At 41.1% G+C, this 22,710-nt stretch overlaps 1 protein-coding gene across 2 annotated transcripts in view; it reads left to right on the forward strand.

Moving 5' to 3' along the window:
• RAB3A (RAB3A, member RAS oncogene family) overlaps window positions 1-22,710 on the forward strand; it is a 64,644-nt gene that overhangs the window by 34,095 nt on the left and 7,839 nt on the right. For both annotated transcript variants that reach the window (XM_075863038.1, XM_075863028.1), the window contains one exon: window positions 20,261-20,379. In XM_075863038.1, the coding sequence (XP_075719153.1) occupies window positions 20,261-20,379 (119 nt within the window). The remainder of the gene's footprint in view (window positions 1-20,260; window positions 20,380-22,710) is intronic.

The raw sequence follows: 22,710 nt of genomic DNA on the forward strand, positions 1-22,710 counted from the left end.
TCGTCTCTTCACAGTACAGATGGACAATGACCTAAAACATACTGTGAAAGCGACCCAGGAGTTTTTTTTAAGGCAAAGAAGTGGAATATTCTGCAATGGCCAAGTCAATCACCAGTTCTCAACCCGATCGAGCATGCATTTCACTTACTTAGAAAGACCCACAAGCAACAACCGAAGACAGCTGCAGTAAAGGCCTGTCAAAGCATCATAAGGAGGAAACCCAGCTTTGGTGATGTCCATGGGTTCCAGGCTTCAGGCAGTCATTGTAAGTATTAAAAAAAGAACATTTTATTTATGGTAATGTTAATTTGTCCAATTACATTTGAGCAAAAACAACCTAAAAGCACTAAAGCAGGGGGACAGAACACCCCAATATATATTATAGCACAAATAACAGCCTCATATTGTAAAAGAATATGTCTATCTTTATTAATAAATAACAATACAAGGTATCACATTGAATGTAATGAAAATACAAATGGTCACATGGAGAGCAGCAGCAAAAAGGTATATCATTAAATATATGCTGCTGCTCTCCATGTGACCATTTGTATTTTCATTACATTCGATGTGATACAATGTGCTATAATATATATTGGGGTGTTCTGTCCCCTTGCTTTAGTGCTTTTAGGTTGTTTCTGCAGTTGTCGGGGATCCCCTGTTTCTTTCCCTTTTGAGGCTTTTTTGTAGGTTAACAATTACTTTTGAGACCCTGAAATGAGGAGGCTGTCTAGAAGAATTGTTGCAATTCCTAAACGTTTCACAGGATATTTTTGTTCAACCGCTTGAATTAACCCTGAAAGTCTACACTTCGATTTCATCTCCGTTGTTTCATTTCAAATCTAATGTGGTGGCATGCAGAGCCCAAATCATGAAGATTGTGTCACTGTTCAAATAATTCTGGACCTAACTGTATATTGACAGTAACGTCAGGGGCTCTCTTTAGGAGCGGAACCCCCGGCCAGAGCATTGCCGGGGATTCTCGCATTACAAAGCCCCTAACGTCGCTGTCCATATATGGACACTGAGATCAAGGGATTTCCCAAGACCGGAGTCCCCGGCTAGAGCGCTTGCAATGCTCTGGCCGTGGACTCTATTGGGGAAAGAGCTGGCAGACCGGAAAGTGCAGCCCCATCATACTGAAGCAGAGCTGCACAAATGTAAAGCCTTTTCCACACTGTGAACGTTTATATACATGACAACTGCACAGGGCATCGGCAGATGGAACGTGTATGGCTGACGTGAAGGGCTTAAAGGGGTTATCCGGGGACCAAAAATTGCATTGCAATAATATATTTATGTGAAACTAAAGTAACTTACTAATATACTTTTATTAAGAATTCTGTACTAAATGGTGCAGTTCAAACCTCATGAATTATTCAGGAAGTCCTGGAGCTTTTCTAATAATGACGGGCTTGCTTCATGTGGTGTTCGTAAACATGACCGCAAGGGGCTGTCACATTGCCTATTGCTTGAGTCCCGAGCAGAGCATAAGCTAGCGCTTCGCTTCGGACTCCAGCGCTGCTCCCGACGTCCATATTTGGTTAATTCAGGGGTTTCCTATCGCTGGATTCCCGGAGCAGAGCATCAGCTGATGCTCTTCCTGGGGACTACAGCACTTCTGCCAACGTCACTGTCACTGTCCATATATGGACAATGATATCGGCAGCAGTACTGGAGTCCCCGAGCAAAGCATCAGCTGATGCTCTGCCTGGGGACTCCACAGCTTAATTTGCGGTCGAAGCCGAGACTGGTAAACTTGATTCACTGCGCAGGATGCTGCTGGACTCCTCTCCGGATTCTTCTTTGTTTTTTTTATAGCTTCTTTTTAACAGTTTTGAGAGAGGCCTGTTCAGGACGCTAAACTCCAGCAGTACAGTGACATGCTAGTTGTTTAATACCCTAAAATCTAGTCACTGGTTTCCTCTATGTTCTGTAGGAGGTACACTTTAATGTAGAATCTCCTTTTTCTGTGAGAAGGCTGACACCACTATTCATAATGATCACATAAGTGAGATGAAAAAGGAAGACTAATGCCGCTACATAGAGTCAAAATGTTTAATAAGTACTTCTATTTTTACCGTCTCTTTTCTCTTTATAAAAGCGTCTGGTCCACAAGTTTATAAAGGATTAAAATATCTTTTTTTCAGTAAAAGGAATGACAGTCTTAATTACAGATATCAAACCGTTCTGATAAAGACTATAGAAGCAGCAGCTGTTTCTACATCCAGGTTCCCCTCCCGCTTTCTCCATGGAGAATATACCAATTAATAAGGATCTGAAGAGAAACACACGTGATATCCATCTCCAAGTAGATATATACTGTGAAAAATAAACGTTGCTAACTCCATTATTTTTTTTTCTATAAAAATTTGATTCACTTAATAAGTTAGAACTGTTATCATTTTAAAGCCCTGGTATGCAATGAAGACAAGTTGTCAGGCTGGTCACAGCTAAAAATACATTGGCCGTAAATTTCAATAATAAAATTCGCCATACACATATGATGAAAGTCGGCTGAACCTTTTGCAGGATCGGACAACAATCTAAAGTGTGTGGGGGCAGTACAACCGTCGTAAGATAAGATCAGGCGTTTTGAAGTTTAACATGCCTGATATTTTCTTCCACTATTGTTTCCGGTAAAATCACGGACACGCCGACGGAACCCATTAAAGTCAATGGGTTGCGTCAGCCGGCGGTGTTCGTTGTGCAACAGAACTGCTGGTTCCGTTATTCCCTTCTACTTCTCCTCTGACTGGGTAGAACAACGGAACACTCCAACGCAGGTGTGAACGTAGCCTAAAAGAACAAAATTTAAACTTGCTTGACCTATTATATGGGTCCTGTTACAAAACAGATCAGAACTAAACCGTCATGGTTCCTTTAAAAACGGAGCCATGACGCTTGTGTATAGTCTTCTGTCCTTACAAACAATTGTGGCATGTACTGTAGACATACTGTATGTGTTACACTCCTGGTCAACCCATTTAAAGAAGACCTGTTTTATACTCTGACATGCAACGCTATTTTTCTTTTCTTTATAGCCGCCCGCTTTCCCCTGCATCTAGTCCACTTAGTTACCGTGTCCTGTACACGTAGACTGTCAAGTGGGCAGTCCCCAGTGCTTACTGTTTATGACTGAGAATGACACTGTTCCGAGAATGGGACCGCCCACTTGATAGTCTACTCGTTTATGTCACGGAAATGAACGGGATTGGTTTGCAGGGGAATGCGGGAAGCTAGAAAGAAAAGGAAACCAGCGCTGTAGTGGCAAGCTATCCAGCTGGTTTTAGATGTGAGAGGACGTGACCGGTCCTTTTTAAAAAACAAAAACAAACGGTGACTAGACTTTAGGGCACTAAACCACCAGCAAGTTGTTCTACTTCTGGGGTTTAGCTTCCTAAACAAGCCCCTCTCTAAACGCTACATTTTAGCACTTTTTTCTGAAATAAGTTATAACATAGCCTGCGCTAAATTACCAGAGAAGAGTCCTGAGATGAGTCCAGGTGTAATGGCCTCCGCTTCATGTAAGCACTGAGCATGTGCAGGATGCCGCTGGACTCCTCTCAAGACTCTTTTTTTTTTTTTCTGGTAATTTATAGACCGAGCAGGCTGTATTATAACTTCAAATGCTGAAACCTCTTCCTATGCGCCCTCGATACTGGGTTTTTTCCCCCACGTCTAGTAGCGTGACTATTATGAAGTCAAAGGAATGAAATATCCCCATTAGTGCAAATAAATAAGACCAATAACCACATAGCACACAGTATATAAGGTCTACAGACCAAAAAAATGAGAGATGTCTGTTGCAAACGGTGTCATGACATCTTTCCTTTTGTGATCAAGAAAATATTTGGTTAGAAATATTTACAGATGTATTCGTATATGATACTAAGAAACAACAAAAATCCCTGCTGTGGATAAATCTGTCTTGGCATTTTGCCACTCGCTGCACAGTGGTATATGGTGGTTTACAAAGCCGTGTTGCCGCCTGCTTTCTTCTGTGCACGTAAGGCACAGTATTCTCTGTAATATAACATGCGATGCTGCATGCCACGTTTTTTTTCCTCCTTATTCTCACAATTCCTGGAGGAAAACCTGTGTGTGAAAATTTGGGATTTGCAGGACTGGTTCATGTGATGCAGATCCCCAAAATGGTTGTGTGTATGAGCCCTTACAAAGAAAATCTCATTTTCATGCTGTGGCGCCCTCTCGAGGTGTTTTGCCCTAGGGCTGTTATTATGGTACGACCACACAATGAGAGAAATGTAAACTATGGCAGTAGTTTTGTGTAAAAAAGAAAAAAAGTAGGTGACGCTTAGCATAAGGGGACAGGGCCATGAAAGGGGTGTTCCACCTTCTAACAACTGATGACCTATCCGCCAGTTGTCAGAAGGTGGAAAACCCCTTTTAACAGTTCGAAACATTTACTTTAATTTACTCCATAAACTGGCTTCGATTTCCTTTTCCGGCGCATAAACAGCCAGAAATGTGCCTAATTTAATAAAAGGCATGTGCCTTTTTAATATAAAGTGCGCTGGAGTAAAAAGCGCCTCATTTTTTAAGGCTAGTGTATGAATCGCAAGTCATAATAAATTCCCCCCTATTGTGTTGCGGCACAACTACACAAGAAAGTGACAAATTGCAGGTAAATGCAGCATTGCTGCTGATCTGCTGTGACTGGGAGCTGCATCTTCTGTTTTTTAATGGGAAATCTGTGATTATGGTGCCACAAATGCAACAAGAATGGGAAAAATTGGGGCGAAACCACAAAAGATAGGGCATGATTAAAAAAAACAAAAAAACAGCAAGCACTAAAAATACGCAAAATGTATGATCTCTTTTACGTTTAAATAACATCTAGCCAATGTGGTTTTTCAACTGCAAAAAAAGAAATGAGATTGGTGCAGTACAACAGCTAAATGAATAGATGGACTGTGTTCGTTTGCGCTCAGGTTAAGGCCTCATGCACACTTCCGTCGGCCGTTGTACGGCCGTTAATGACGGTCCCGTCACACACTGGCAGTACACGGATGGCTTCCGTGTGCAGCCTGTTTCACGAACCAAATGCAATGCAAAGGCCGAGACCGTTCCGTCAAAAATGGGCAGGAGTAGGACCTGCACTACTTTTGACGGAACGGCCGCACGGTTCCGTTAAAACAACGGAAGTTTGCATGGCCCCATTGAAATGAATGGGTTCAGGGTGCTATCCGTGACAAAAACGGATAGCACCCTGAAGGAAAAAACTGAGGTAAGCATGAGGCCTAACACATCTTCCTGAATTTGAAGGCTGAAGATATTGTGCTTGTGCTGATAACAAGCCTGGACAATGTTATGTTCCATCTGGAAAAAGCCACACGTCCTTTACTAAGAACATGTCCTTTGAAAACTCGATTAAGAAGCAGCATGTTGTTTGTAGGAGGTTCAGATTTGGCTGTTTCACAGAAACATGGACTTGGAAGAACAGATCTACAAATCCGGGTATAGGAACCAGCGTTTCTTAGCAACCTTTAGCAGGATCTGAGTTTTTGCAGAAAACTACCGTTGGTTGCGGCTTTAACCGGTTAAGGACTAGGCTGTTTTACAGCTAAATGACCAGAGCAAATTTCACAATTTTGCTATGTGCTTCTTTAGATGACTATAACTCTGCAGGTGAATAAAGTTCATCTTTGAATTTTACACTCTTTTTAAAGGACAGATAGGGCTTTGTTTTAGTAGCATTTTTCAGCATACATCATTTTTCTTTTTTTCTTTAAAGTGGGCAAAATTGGAAAAAATGCAAGAATTTAGCAAATGCGTCAGTTTATGCTATAATTTTTCACACACAATATAGACCACAGACAAAATTCATCTCCTTTCACATTCCTCCACTTCTCCCGTGCATGGGGATACCAAATATGTGTGTTTTATTCAATGTGCGGGCATGTGCCAGGGCTTGGCATAAAAGGAGGCTTTTTGGCCTTTTCGGTCCAGGAATTCTGCATTTGATTTTATAGCAGCATACTGTTTTCTGGGGGGCCTAATGCTGCTGAAACATTAGAAACACCCCATAAATGACTTCATTCACACAAGTAGACCCCACAAGGTTTCCTTCAAGGGGTTTATCATATTTTTAGAAAGTCCCGTTTTCTTCTGAAAGTTTCTTGAATAAGATGGAACAAAATAAAATTAGCAATTTCTTAGCAAATGCGTCAGTTTATGCTAGCATTTTTCACACACAGTATAGACCACGGACAAAATTAATCTCCTTTCACATTCTGCCACTTCTCCTGTGCATGGGGATACCAAATATGTGGGCCTTATTTATCACATAGAGATGTAGGAGGGCGGACGATAGAAGAAGCTTATTTCACAAATCGCCTTTTTTCTAAGCTGGTTTTACAAAACTCAACAGAGTTTCTATAACACTTCCAAAATATCTGCTCTTGAAGCCGAGATCACAAAATATTCATCTAGGGGTATAATGGGAATTTATTTTTTGGGGTTTTCTAAAATAAGAAATTGTAGGTTTATGCAAATGGAGCAAACCAGCAGATGAACTTTAGAAAGTAAGCAAACATGACATCCACCCCCCACCCATTCCCTCCCTCACCCTTGGAGTAAAATCGGGGGAAAAATAAAAATGTAATGTAGGGCAAATATATATTTTCAACTAATTAACTAAAATCTAATAATTCAGAACAGTGTGGTATTTTTTAAAACATGGGTCAATGCACAGGCCTGGTTATGAGGGACAGAAATATCGGGAATCTTTGCGGTGCCCGTCTTTTCTTCAGACGTGGCACTTTTTCTGGGGGTTGCTTCTGGTTGGTGTTGGGGGAATCCGACTGATGAAGTGTCTTTCAGTCAGTCGCATGACATCCTCAGACTGGGGGCATTCTCTGGTGTCCTGAACATCAAAAATGAGGCCTTCAATAATTTTCTTCTGGAAATCCAGATATGTGACTCTGCCTCCTTTTTTTTTTTTTTTTTATAGAGCACAAATGAATTGTGGATTGCCACCTGTAACAGATAAATGACCACTTTTTTTGTACCAGGTTTTTGCTTTGCGTTTTACAAAATATGGCTGTAAAACCTGGTCGCTTAAATCCACCCCCCCCCCCATGTACTTGTTATATTCGGACACGCTCACTGGTTTGTGCTTGTCCGATGTTGCCCCCCTTTCCCTCACTGCCACTGTTCCTGCGGTATGTATTGTGCTTAGTAGATACACATCTTTGCAATCCCTGTACTTGACCGCCAGCAATTCCTCAGATGCATAAGCACAGGAGTCCCCCATTACCATGCGATTCCCCACTAATTGCTACGGAAAACCAATTCGGTTTTTGCGCATTGTACCACATGCCCCAGTCCTTGCAGCATGCAAATGCCTAAACCGGGGCACACTAGAATAAAAGTTATCGCAGTACAGGTGGTACCCCATTGTGAAGCAGAGGCTGCATTATCTCCCACACTATCTTACTGCTGGTGGAAAGATCAGGGGGGCATCCAGGAACATTTATTGAGCGGTCCCGCCCTTCATAAATCCTGAAGGCGGTGGTATATCCTGACCCGCTTTCACACAATTTGTAAAGCTTAATGCCATATCTTGCCCTTTTGGAAGGTAGATATTGGCGAAAGCTAAGTCTGCCATGAAAGTTGAGGAGGGATTCGTCCACACTTACATTCTGCTCATGGGTGTAAAGTTGCAGGAATAAATTATTGAGGGAATTTATTAGCTGTCTTATTTTGAACAACTGATCACGGTTTGCATCGGTACTTGGGGGGGCCTGTGCGTTGTCATTGAAGTGGAGGAACCTCATTATTGTCTCATAACGAGACCTGGGCATTACTGCAGAATACACTGGGGTGGCTTGGGCGGGTCTTGTTGACCAGTAAGACCTAATGGAGAGCTTTTTGACAATACCCATATTTAGGGTGAGCCCCAAAATTTCTTTTAATTCCTACAAATTGGTGGGCGTCCAATCTCTGGCATGGGTGGATGAAGGTTTCTGCCTTATATATTGAGTGGCATATAAATTAGTTTCATGGACAATCATATTTAGGATGTCGTCAGTAATAAATAAATGGAAGTAATCCATTCGGACAAAATTTATATTGCCCACAGTCATGCCAGGAGTGGCAGTAAATCCGTGGATTCTAGGCCCAAAAGATGAAGCCGGTGCCCATACAAGAGCCTGAACTGGGGGGACCAGGCTGTCCCGTGCTACAGCGCTACTAGGCCCTGCGCTTCCATGTTCTGCAGTTTCAACTGCGTCCGGGAAAACGTCCCCTGAAGATGAACCTGAAGTGACGCTATCATCATCACTACCTAAAACAGGTTCCAACTCTGACGCCATCTCTGATGCGGTCTCAGACTCTGACCACAGCATGGCGTATGCCTCCTCAGCACTAAAAAAAACGTCCTCGCCATAATGTCACTAACACTAGCTATAAAAAAAAAGAACGTTTGTTTAAACACACAAAGTAACGTGTGTGTGTGTGTGTGTGTGTGTGTGTATGTGTATATATAGATATATATCTCTCTACACTACCGCGAACAAAAAAATAAACCGCTATTGATATATATTATATATATGTGTGTGTGTGTGTGTATGTGTGTATGTATGTATGTATGTATATGTATATATATATATATATATATATATATATATATTCCCTAACTGCCTATTCTAATATAATAAAAGGTAGATAGAAATCTATCTATACAATCTATCCATCTATCTATACAAAGAGTGTATTGAAGTGTAACACTATTTTTTTTCACAGTATTATTCTGGCAGCAATTCTCTCAAGTCTCCTCTTCTCCTCACACTGAAACAATGTGTGAGGAGAAGAAAAAAGGCAGGAGATTTGCTGCCAGAAATTCCAAAATAAAAAACAAATGTGTTCGCTGTGATAGGTTTTCACAGCGATCAGATTGGTCCCTGATACTCTGCCCAGTGCCCAGAGCTGTTGGTAACCGCGTCGGCACAGGGCTGCGTGCACGCTATTGCGTGCACACTGTATTTTACATAGAAATGCATGTGATCGTTGTGATTGGTTGTCACAGCGATCACATGTTCAGGAACCAAAAGATTGGCCCCTGACACTCTGCCCAGTGCCCATGGCTGTTGGCAACAGCCAGGGCACAGAGCTGTGTGTACGCGATCGCGCGTGCACAGTCTCTGAAGTACCGCCGTAATTAGTCTATACGGCGGACTCCAGAGACCCTGACCGCTGGCCCTAAAAACACAGCCAGCGGTCGGGAACCTGTTAAAGTTTTGCTTGTAATTTGGTTGACCGAAGCCTCAGATACTTTTTCATTTTTTTCTTGCAACTGAAAAGGAATGTAAATAAGTGAACCCCTTGGAGTGACCTGGATTTCTGCATTGGTTTCTAATAAAATGCAGTCTGCTTGTTATCGAAGTCACGATTATAGACAAATGCAATGTAACTAAACTAATAGCACAAATCATTGTACGGTTCATGTCTTTTATTGAGCACAATCCGTAAACATCCACAGTGCAGGGAAAACATGAAGTGAATTTAATACCATGTAGATCCCTCTTTAGGCCCCATGCACACGACCGTAAAAAATCTCCATAATTGCGGACCGCAATACGGTCCGCAATTACGGACCCGACCGGTTCTATTGGCCACGGACACCTTTCCGTATCGCTTTGGAAGGGTGTCCGTGCCGTAGAACTGTGCCGTGAATTATGGAGCATGTCCTATTTTCCTTTTTTTTTTATGGGCCTAGCTCCCATACTTTGTATGGGAGCATGGCACAAAAATGTGGCCGGCCGTACCCGCAATCGCGGGCCGTGATTACGGGCACGGCCGTGTGCATGAAGCCTTAGCAGAAATCAAACGTTTCCTGTAGCTGCACAACGTTCAGGAGGGATTTTAGACCATTCCTCCCTGCAAATATATCTCACTTCATAAATATTTCTGGGATGCCTTGTGTGCACAGTCCTCTTCAGGTCATGCCACAGCATCTCGATAGGGTTAAGGTCAGGACTCTGACTCATTCTAAAACCAAAATGTCCTTTTTCATCCATTCTTTAGTTGATTTACTTGTGTGCTTTGGGTCATTGTTTTGTTGCATCACCCAATGTCTCTGGAGCTTGAGGTCATAGACTTCTGCTCGTACATTCTCCGTTAAAATGTTTTTTGTTTTTTTTTTTACACCTTTTGAATGCATTGTTCACTGAATGACTGCAAGGCATCCAGGTGGTGAGGCAGCAAAGCAGCCCCAAACCATGATGCTCCTTCCACCAAGCTTCACATTTGAGATGGGGTTTTGTTGTGCAGAATTCTTTCCTCCAAACATAGCATTGTGGTACATATCCACTTTTGTCTTATCTGTCCGTAGAACATTTTCCCAGAAGCATTGTGGAACATGCAGGTGGCCTCAGACAAACGATTTTTTTGAAAAGCATGAACCAAGGTTTTTGCAGTTTCTAGAGTTTTCGGTAGGTCTTTTGGGGTTACCCTTGGGTTCTTTCTCATCTCTTTCAGAACTGCCTGTTGTGATTTTTTTGAGTAATCTCAACAGGACCCTAGGGAGAGTAGCAACATTCCTTTGGATTTTCTCAGTTTGTAGACCATGTCTATCCGTGGATTGATGTACACCCAGGTCTTTAACAATGCTTTTTCCAGCTTCATGCATCTCTCTAACATTTCTTCTGAGGTCTTCTGAAAATTGTTTGCCTCGAGCCATGGTTTACCCTAACCAATCTTTCTTGAGAAGAACAGATATGTCAGTAACCAGGCTTTGTGTGTCTTTAAGCAAAGCACCTGTGAAATGCTTTCAATTAAGAAGATGAGTGGAACACCTTTTGCCACCTTTTGTGTAAACAGAGCAATGAGCACCCGATCATCGGCTGATCATATAGTTTATGCAGCAGAAAATATCATCGTTGTCTGCAGCACATCTGCCTGTGTAAACAATGATGTGCTGCCGAAATCATAGAAATCTATGGGGACGAGCGATCTTAGTAACGATCGCTTGTCCCCATACATTACTGATCATCACTCCTTGTGAAAGGAGCAAATGAGCTCCGATCAACAAGCTGTCTCGTTGATCAGCACTCGTTGTTACGGCCAAAATTGGCCAATGTAAAAGGACCCTTACTTTTTCTCCTTGCAGTGTGGTAGTTTACTCAATGTGCTTAATAAAATAAATAAACAATACAACTGTTTGTGTTATTAGTTTAGTTAGATTGTTATTTTTTTTTTAAGCTTTTATTTTTAAGTCTATATTTAACCCGTTAGTGACCGCCAATACGCCTTTTAACGGCGGTCACTAACGGGCTTTATTCTGATGCATAAGCCTTTTTACGGCACTGCATCAGAATAAGTAAACAGAGCAGGGAGCTGTCAAATCTCCCTGCTCTCAGCTGCCACGGTGAACGCCGTAAAAAATGTAATAAAAAACTATGGAAAAATTTCTGTTTTCTGTGAATCCTGACTTTAAAAAAAAGTGATCAAAAAGCCGCAACAAAAAAGCCCTCATACAACCGCATTGGCGAAAAAATAAAAACGTTACGGCTCTTCAAATACGGAGACACAAAAACAAATAATGTTGAAAAAAAAAGCGTTTTTACTGTGTAAAAGTAGTAAAACATACAAAAACTATACAAATTTGGTATCGTTGCAATTGTAACAACCCGCTGAATAAAGTTATTGTGTTATTTATATCACACGGTAAACGGCGTTGATTTAAGACGCGAAAAAGAGTGGCGAAATTTCAGGTTTTTTTCTATTCCCCCCCCCCCCCCCCCCAAAAAAAGTTAATAAAAGTTAATCAATAAATAATATGTCCCCCAAAATGGTGCTATTAAAAAGTACAACTTGTCCCGCAAAAAACAAGACCTTATACAGCTATGTCGACGCAAAAATAAAAAGGTTATAGCTCTTGGAATGCGACGATGGAAAAACTTAAAAAATGGCTTGGTCATTAAGGTCTAAAATAGGCTGGTCATTAAGGGGTTAAGTCTTATAATACATATATACACTACCGTTCAAAAGTTTGGGGTCACCCAGACAATTTTGTGTTTTCCATGAAAACTCACACTTATATTTATCAAATGAGTTGCAAAATGACTAGAAAATATAGTCAAGACATTGACAAGGTTAGAAATAATGATTTTTATTTGAAATAATAATTTTCTAATTCAAACTTTGCTTTCGTCAAAGAATGCTCCATTTGCAGCAATTACAGCATTGCAGACCTTTGGCATTCTAGCTGTTAATTTGCTGAGGTAATCGGGAGAAATTTCACCCCATGCTTCCAGAAGCCCCTCCCACAAGTTGGATTGGCTTGATGGGCACTTCTTGCGTACCATACGGTCAAGCTGATCCCACAACAGCTCTATGGGGTTGAGATCTGGTGACTGCGCTGGCCACTCCATTACAGATAGAATACCAGCTGCCTGCTTCTTCCCTAAATAGTTCTTGCACAATTTGGAGGTGTGATTTGGGTCATTGTCCTGTTGTAGGATGAAATTGGCTCCAATCGAGCGCTGTCGACAGGGTATGGCATGGCGTTGCAAAATGGAGTGATAGCCTTCCTTATTCAAAATCCCTTTTACCTTGTACAAATCTCCCACTTTACCAGCACCAAAGCAACCCCGGACCATCACATTGCCTCCACCATGCTTGACAGATGGCGTCAGGCACTCTTCCCGCATCTTTTCAGTTGTTCTGCGTCTCACAAATGTTCTTCTGTGTGATCCAAACACCTCAAACTTTGATTCGTCTGTCCATAACACTTTTTTCCACTCTTCCTCTGTCCAATGTCTGTGTGCTTTTGCCCATATTAATCTTTTCCTTTTATTAGCCAGTCTCAGATATGGCATTTTCTTTGCCACTCTGCCCTGAAGGCCAGCATCCCGGAGTCGCCTCTTCACTGTAGACGTTGACACTGGTGTTTTGCGGGTACTATTTAATGAAGCTGCCAGTTGAAGACCTGTGAGGCGTCTATTTCTCAAACTAGAGACTCTAATGTATTTGTCTTGTTGCTCAGTTGTGCAGCGGGGCCTCCCACTTCTCTTTCTACTCTGGTTAGAGCCTGTTTGTGCTGTCCTCTGAAGGGAGTAGTACACACCGTTGTAGGAAATCTTCAGTTTCTTGGCAATTTCTCGCATGGAATAGCCTTCATTTCTAAGAACAAGAATAGACTGTCGCGTTTCATCGAACCCACAAATGTAATGCTCCAGATACTCAACTAGCTCAAAGGAAGGTCAGTTTTATAGCTCCTCTAAACAGCAAAACTGTTTACAGCGTTGCTAACATAATTGCACAAGGGGTTTCAAGTGTTTTCTAATCATCCATTAGCCTTCTAACACCGTTAGCAAACACAATGTACCATTAGAACACTGGAGTGATGGTTGCTGGAAATGGGCCTCTATACACCTATGTAGATATTGCATTAAAAACCAGATGTTTGCAGCTAGAATAGTCATTTAGCACATTAACAATGTATAGAGTGTATTTCTGATTAATTTAATGTTATCTTCATTGAAAAAAACTGTGCTTTTCTTTCAAAAATAAGGACATTTCTAAGTGACCCTAAATTTTTGAACGGTAGTGTAAATTGCAGATTACATATTACACCTCCCTCCCTCTTCCCTCCATACCGCAGGGACCCCAGAGAAAACAAAAATTTCAATATTCAAGAATTCTCCCGTTCTACATAACAAAAAAGACATCTCAGGTGGTTTAACAGTATCAATCTATTTTTCCCAAATTGCAAAACAATTCTGGAAACACCCTCTATATTTATAGCTATAGTACTCATATGACATAATTTCATAGTTGGGACTTTCTTACTCATCCAAAATCTGGCAATCCGTTTTCCAGCAACAAACATAAGTTTTAGTATCCCCAAAGTTGTTGGGGTAATAGGCTCAATTCATACAAAGATTTATTTAATAAATCCTATTGATTTAAATTTGTTATATCTATCCAATATCTGACCAACTTGGGACATCTCCATATTAAATGTATCCATTTCGAATCAGGGGAATTGCATTTCAGGCAATATAGGGAATTAGAATAACCTATTCTGTGTAAAAAATATTTAGAGTAGTAAAGGCGATGTGTGAGTTAAATATTGAGTAATTTTACGTGCCCCGTGTTTGTCTATAATTGTGACTTCGATAACTATCAGACCACATTATATTAGTAATAAATGCAGAGTTTACTGACTTTTTTACTTACAACTGTGTGTGTGATGAAACCAGTTATCCAGCGGTTATTGATTTATATGATACAATACTGTAATCTATATATAGAGTGGCATGCTTTTGGGGGGTCAATAAGGCAGACGTACCTGCGGCCTGTGCCCTAATTGGTATTGTGAGGGATTTTTGTCAGAAGAAAGCAGCTGTCCTCTAATAGCATGCCTGCTTTTCCTCTCCTGCCCTGATAAACCTGTCCCTGCAAAGATCCGTGCAGGAAGAAGCAGCTAAATGAATTTCGCTTCCTGGCAAGCTGAATAGGAACAAAGCAGCTGTGAGATTGTCTCGCTGTAGCTCTGTGACACTGGGTCCTCGATGACCGATAAATCGCTGAATCACATGACCCCAGGGATGACTAACAAAGCGTCACCAGGGACCATGTTGTTTTTTTGCTGCTTCAGTAATTTATCGCGATGGCCAGAGTGCTTTTGGTAGGAAATTAGATGATTTAAAAATCTCATTCATACAATGTGGACAGAAACCGAGTGTCCGGAAATGCTGCTTTATTATTTCGCGTTATTTTTTGGGGGGTTTTGCCTTGGATTTTGAGAAGAATAGTTGTAGCATTAAAAACTATGTTTTACATGCGGTACGTCTTTCCATAGAAGCGATTCTAGGAAAAATTTCCTTGAACAGTTTCTTCAACCTTTCACATCAGCCATACGGCTATATACAGCGTGGAACGGGTTTTAATGTGTGCAGCGCTGCACTTTCCTGTCTGCCGCCTCTCTCCCCAATGGAGTCCCAGGCCAGAGCATCGCAAACCCTCCGGCCAGGGACACCTGTCTTGGGAAAGCCCTTGACTTTACGGTCCATACATTAGGGGATTTGAGATACCAATGCACCCCCCCCCCCCACCCCCGGGTAGATAGCGCCACACCCTCTCCCTGTAGAGAGCGCCACTTGGGCTCTCTACAGGACCAAAATTCCATGTCAGAGTATTGCCGACCCTCTGGCTGGGGATTCCACTCCTAGACGGAGCCCCTGACGTCACTGTCCATATATGGGGACACTGTGGCACTATCTACAGGGGACACTGCGGCACTATATACGTGGGCAGTGGCACTATCTATAAGGGCACCATCTACAGTAGGCACTGTGGCACTATCTCACGATCTACAGAGGACACTGTGGCAGTGCCCACATACATAGTGCCGCAATCTGTATGGGCACTATCTACAGTGGGTGCTGTGGCACGATCTACAAGGGATACTGTGGCACTATCTACATGGGGCATTGCGGTAGTATGTACATGGGCACTGTGGTGTTATCATATGGTTGGGACAAAAACAAAACCTTGGCAAATTAAATTCATCATTTTTTATTTTTTTTTCCCCAACGGCCATGAAAAATGGATGGCAAGCGTTTAAAAACAGTTAGACAGAAGGGAAATGGATGAAAATTTGAAGACACACTGGTGCAAATCGGCCATAAAAAACTGACCGTTGATCCGTTTCTAACTGCGTTTTTTTCCCACTGTCGTGTGAACATAGCCTTCTTCACTCTCTCCTCAACAACCAACAAAACGTGTTTTTTTTCTCATTTTTAGTGATTTGTCTGCTCATAAGAAAAAACTGTGGATTTAAACTAATATAGGAAATGAGAGCCTCATAAGTCTTGTAACAAAAGAAAAACAAAGTAAAAATAGTAATGATATTCAAAGCGGTTGCAAAGATATTATCGTTTAAAGAAGTGCATATCCGAAATACACAGGGGCATGAGTGACTTTTGGTTATGAAAGGGTTAAAGGCCAACTTTAAACATGCTGCTGCGGGCCGTGTATTATAGAGCAAGTGAGGCTCCGCTGATTGTGTAGTTTTGTAGAAAAAGTTCAGAATAACTTGTCATTTATTTTCTTAAATCTATCATTCTCGCCATATGGGTTCATTGAGAGATCCTACTTGGTGATTGACAGCTGTCTCTGCATATACACTAGGGGTCCGCAACCTTTTACACTTCAGCTGTTGTCAAACTGCAATTCCCAGCACGCCCTGATGCTTTTAGCTAGAATAATAAGGCCTTTGACTGTCAGTGCATGCTGGGTAGTTTTACAACCGCTGCAGTGCCAAAGATTGCTTACACCTGATATTCACTCATATACGGAATGCAGTCAATCTCTGCGCGAGACCATCCACTGGACTCCTAAAGCAGGGATTTAAGTCCATAACAATAAGGGTAGGGACACAGACAGAGGCTGAGTCACAGCAGAAAACCATGCCGGCATCCAGTTTTGCGATTGTCAAAGTCTGTACAATTTTGCAGCTAAACAGCAGTCTGATAGTTAATAGCGGATTTGCAGGTTAAGTTTAATAAATTAAAGTAACTGCAGCAAATGGTATATAATAATAATTTTTAAAAAAAACGCATTACTGGGACCACCAGAGCATCTGCGTTGGAACGGCGGGGATGTTTAACAGGTGAGTAATTTTTTTTAATTTTATAACATTTACCGCACCTAGTATCATTTCTTTAACTCTCAGACGAGGCATTTAAAAACACTGCTGATTTGCGGTAAAATCGCAGAGCGTGGTTTTCGACAGTCAGTTTGTGGCCCTACCTTTTAGAGGTCCAGTGGGTGTTCTCATTCAATGATTAACAGTCTTCCCTGTGTATGAACTATGAGCCTTTTTGTCTTCACTAGTCCAAAGGACAATCCTAATTTGCATGAAAATAAAAGTTTTGAAACAAAAGGAAACTATATATATATATATATATATATATATATATATATATATATATATATATATATATATATATATATATATAGTTATAGTGGGGTGGGGGAGTATGGAGCGGGCTCCATAGAACGAGCGTGTCCGCTGTGTGCAACAGCCGACACTGCAGTATAACCAGCGGGATCCCGCCTGCTCTTTTAACCCCTTAGATGCCGCGGTCAATAGCAACCACGGCATCTAAGCTGTTAGAAACAGGATGGTGGCCCCTTCTGTCGTGCCGTCACCCCCCCTCCCCCATGCGACCAGATTGCAGGGTGCCGATGGGCTGCCATCTTTTTACTCCTATGAAGCACTACCGAGACTGTCTGTATAACAATATACTGCAATACTGATGTATATCATGCAAGCGATCCAACTATTACAATACAACATTAATAAACCTACACGGTGAACGCCATAAAAATAATAAAATGCCAGAATTGCTGTTTTTTGGTCCCTTCATCTCCCAGAAAAATTAGAATAAAAAGTTATCAAAAAGTATTATGTACCCCAAAATAGTACCAATAGAAACTACAGTTCGCCCCACAAAACACTCAATAGACAGAAAAAAAAAAGTTATGGCTCTCAGAATACGGTGAAAATACAAAATTTTTTATTAAATCGTTTTTTTTCCTTGTAGAAGTAGTAAACCATAAAAAAAACATAAATTTGGTATCGCCGAAATTGTATTGACCCGCAGAATAAAGTTAACGTTCTGTTTTTACCGCACGGTAAACGCCATAAAAACGAAAACCCCCAAAAAATTGAGGAATCTGTTGTTTTTTTTTTCCTATTCCACCCCACAAAGAAATTGTTTCCAGTTTCTCACTACATTATATGGTACAATAAATGGTGTCCTGAAATTCGGCAACTCGTCCTGCAAAAAACAAACTATCGTACGGCCCGATCAACGGAAAAATAAAGTTATGGCTTTTGGAAGGTGAAGGAAAAAACTAAAGTGAAAATCTGAAAAACGGGCTGCGGCGGGAAGGGGTTAATGAATGCCCTCGTGGTCGTGATGCTTGGGCATCACTGGTAGTTGAAGTCCATACCAAAATTTCAAATGTTGCTCCATTTTTATATTTTTCAGTATAACATTAATTTAATTATGTTGCTAAATCAGCCATTGTTGCTTTCAGAGAAAACCCTGTGCAGCAGGGGAGATCAGCATAAGGTCACTTCTGTCAAAACTGCCTCCCAGCCGAGCCTTGCCAACAACTAGGGGGCGCCACTTCAGTGAAGCACGCCTCACAGTTTAACGCCCCATGCACACATCTTTCACCATTTTCACGCCTGTTTTAAAACGGATCCGTGTGTCCGTTGTCACATCCGTGTGGTTTCTGTTGTCACTCCGTTGTTCCATGTTAAGCGGATGTTGTGCTCCCGTTTGTTTTCCGTTTTAAACGGTCTGTTAAAATCCATCTTGTGTGTTGAATGCAGGGAACTTTGGAATGCCCTGCTGTTGCTTAGCAACGGATACGTGAAAAACGGATGGCAAATAACTGAAGTGGGCATGAGGCCTAAGCATTGCTTTTCTCGGAAGTCCAGCGTTTTGGTGCCATGTTACTTAGAGATCAGTGGGTTTGCACCCCATTCTCTGGTGACCAGTGGCCAATACCTCCCTCATTTACGGCATTACGCTCATCTGTTGTTTTTTTTTTCAAAGAAACTTCTTGTAAAAATGTAAAAAAAATTCAGTTCGCTCTACGGTTACCTCTCACCTCAGCAACAGATTAAATCGTAGTAATGGCTTTATATATGTGCTTAATACATGATTGTAAATCCGCATTGGCCTGCTCCCGTACAAGGTGCCAGTCATTTCAATAACATTTGATACAAAACTGGATTGGATATTTCTGAGCCTTTGTAAGGTGCAAAAAAAAAAAATATCTAAATTCCTTTTAAAGATGTTATTTGTAGGGTTTATTATTTGTCTCTTATTCTAGAGTGTAATACATTCTGAGGTTTCGTTCTAACATATACATACTCTGAATTCAGTGTCTGCGCAGTCAATCACCACTTGGAGCTGTTGTGACACTTTCCATTAGAGTTCAATTATGGTGGATTAGTCACAATCTCACAGCAGACAGTGTGGGTAACTGTTAGAAAGCCGTGCTTTATTATAGCGACGACCGTCGTTTTATACCGGATATAAGAAATATTTAACTGCCTACAAAATTGAGAATGCGAGTACAGTAGAATTTTTAAAGGGGTTGTCCAGAAGTATTTAGAATAGTATACAATGACACAACATTTTGTGAACACTGTTTGGTTGTGTAATGTTTACAATCTAAGAACCTGAATGTGGGCGGGGCTGCGGCAGTGTGATTGACAGCTCTGTTTTAAAGTCCTGCTGTAAAGCGCTCTGCTGGAAAAACATTTAGTATTAAAATACGGAAAAAACAATAACAAAACAACCTACATGAATTACCAAGATGAGTGGAGAAGGGAATTGACAACACGTTCTTAGGCATATTTTTTTACACAATAATATGGTTAAAACTTTCCAAATCCATTGAAACATTCGCTGACCCATATCTTTACCACACTAACACTACTATAATAGCTTCTTTTTGATGCCCCCCATAGAAGACAAGACCATCCCGCAGAAGTAACTTTTTAAATTGGTGTGTGAATTTAAAACGCAAAAAATAACAATGTCGGAATTGCTGTTTGTTTTTCCATTTTCCCCTAAAAAAAAATAATATATGTATGTATGTATGTATGTAGAGGAGAACACAGCACTCAATGCAGACTGAACATCAGGCCATATGCACGTTACCAGTAGAAGGACGAATCAACTCCTTAGATAAGAATACCAAAAACAAAAGAAAAAGTAACAGCACCAGGACTTCAGCGTTGGGGAGATGTTGGTTCATTCACCACCAGGTGGAAGAATGAGCAACGTTTCTCAAGCTTGAGAAAGGTTCAGGTGTGAACCGAAACGTTGCTCATTCTTCCACCTGGTGGTGAATAAACCAACATCTCCCCAACGCTGAAGTCCTGGTGCTGTTACTTGTTCGTTTGTTTTTGGTATATATATATATATATATATATATATATATTTACTCAGTATAATATAACTCGTCCTGCAAAAAACAAGCCTACATAAAGTTACAGCAACGGAAAATTTAAAAAGTTATGGCTCTTGGAATTGCGACTATGAAAAAGCGTAAAAGGATGCTTCGTCCTAAAGAGCCATAATAAGGTGGTCCTAAAGGGTTTAATATACTGTCTTCCGTGGACGGTTAGTTTATTGTCTGATATAAGTGTTTGACCATATGAATGTGTATGTAGACTTACAACTCTGTTCTGCAGGACACCGCTGGGCAGGAAAGGTACAGGACAATTACCACCGCATACTACCGGGGAGCTATGGGCTTTATTCTGATGTATGACATAACCAATGAAGAATCATTTAATGCTGTACAGGACTGGTGAGTACAGAAATGTAATAATCACTCACAAGCATATATAAAAAGTGACTGCGTCTATGTTTGTTTTTTGTTTTTTTGGCCTTTCTAATGGTGAAGTATTTTAAGACTTTTTTCTTTACTAGACTCTCGTAATTGTTGTATGTAAATGTATATTAAAGGGGTTTTCCCATGAGGGACATTTATGACCTATCCACAGGATTTGTTATAAATGTCAGATAAATGCGGGTCCCAGCTCCGGGACCCGCAACTATCTCTAGAACGGGGCCCCCTAAACCCCGTTCTAGCTTTTTGTGCTCACGCTGTCTCCCGGCCACTTACTAAACTCATGGTCGGGAGTTACGGAAACAGCGCAAATCGCTCACCTAAGCTGTTTCCTTAACTCCCATAGAACTGAATAGTAGTATTGGAAACAGCGTAACTCGCATGCTACGACCGCTTCCGTAACTGCCATTCACTACTATGCTTGCTGAAGGCCCAGAGGTGACCAAAATAAATGAAATGTCAAATTTGTGACTTTTTGCAAGTATGTGCCTTTTCGGATTGATAGTTGAATGCGCTTAATTACATTTGACACGTGTTAAAAACCAAACCACTTCCAAACGTGTAGAAAATCCAGGGCAACATGGTGGCTCACTTTGCAGCGTTGTTACTTTGCAGCACTGGGGTCCTGGGATAAAATCCAACCATGGGCAACATCTGCATGGAGTTTGTATGTTCTTGTGTCTGCAAGTATTTCAGTTTCGTCTCGCACTCCAAAAAATTTACTAATAGGTTAGTTGGCTTCCTATGAAATTGGCCCTAGTGTGTGTCTGAGGAAGGGAATTAGATTGTGAGCCCATGTGGGGACAGGGACTGATGTGAATCAAGATACCCTGCACAGTGCTGCAGAATATGCTGGCGCTATGTAAGCAAGATACATAAATAAAAACTCATACAGGGTTTAGAAATGTAGCGTGTGTAAACCATTTACATATCCACAATATAATCAGAAACTCTGTATCGTATTGCGTTTTGCACTTAATGCAAAAAAATGACCTTTTGCCCACTGGCACGCAAAGCCGCGTGCAATGACCTAATGGACTAAATTATGTGTTACTGTATGGTGCCTCCGGGGTGCGCTGTTTTCTCATTGTAATACAGCATGCTTTGGAGCGCAATTTTTTATTACAGACTAGTTAAGAATCCGTAAGCAAAAACCTCAATATGCTTCCATATAAAATTGGTACAATATGGGCCTATATCAGTCTATGGGTGCCGAATTATAGTGTGCATAAGTCCTTACTGCTTTATTATGTTATTTGAGAATACACAGTCTTCAAAGACACTACTTGTCAACACAGACTTCCTACAAATCTGATACCAGAGGCATACACTGTAGAATTAGACATTAATCATCTTTATAGGTAGAAGATGAACATAAGACCTCTTCATACACATACATTTTTTTATTTTTTTTTGTATTTTTTTTTTTTTTTGCTTTTAACATTGAAAATAACAAATATTGTACAGTATGGCAGTGAATGGAACATCAAAGCATAGGGATTAATGGGAAGACAGGTATGATATAGTTACAGGATAAATGCTACAGAAATATCAGAAGCAGAATTAATGTAGGGCATAAAGGTGACGGCCATCGCCATCTGTCAGTAACAACCTCACATTCACACTTCATTCAGACATGTGCGTCACCTGATTTTTTACAATCTCCCACCCCCCGCGACAACAAATAGGATATTTTTACTGCAGTCACAGATGTTGCCAGCCAATGTGGCCATATCTTTTCAAACTTCTACGGACATTTTCTATTGAGATCCAGCTTTTGATAGAGAGGCACATATTTGTTAACCAGTTTAAGCAAGTGGACTATACTTGGAGAGTCTGTTGCCTTGCAAGCCATAATAATGATTTTTCTGGCACAAAATAGGATAAAACGAAAAAATATCTTGTCATAATAACCCTGCACAACTTCATTCATGACACCCAAGAGACAGATCTGGGGGGACCTGAGGAAATCCAAAATGCTTGTGGAGGAATAACAACCTCTGACCAAAAGGAGGAGATCTTGGGACACAATGGGGGTTTGTGCCCACATCATACTAGCAACGAAAACCGGAGTCAGAGATGGCTCAATTCTCTGCAGTCGGACAGGAGTGTAATAAATCCTATGTAAAAATCTAAATTGTATTAAAATGTCTCTTGCACTCACTACGGAGTCAAAAAAGGAAAGCTTCACTTTCCTAAAACTCCTATGGCAGGTCGGGAATCTCTCCACGCCACCCATAGAAAGCTTTGCCAAAGGGTCTAAGCTGGGTGTATGTCTATATAATGGGT

This window comes from Rhinoderma darwinii, chromosome 1 (genome assembly GCF_050947455.1).
Source record: "Rhinoderma darwinii isolate aRhiDar2 chromosome 1, aRhiDar2.hap1, whole genome shotgun sequence".
Taxonomy (NCBI): domain Eukaryota; kingdom Metazoa; phylum Chordata; class Amphibia; order Anura; family Rhinodermatidae; genus Rhinoderma; species Rhinoderma darwinii.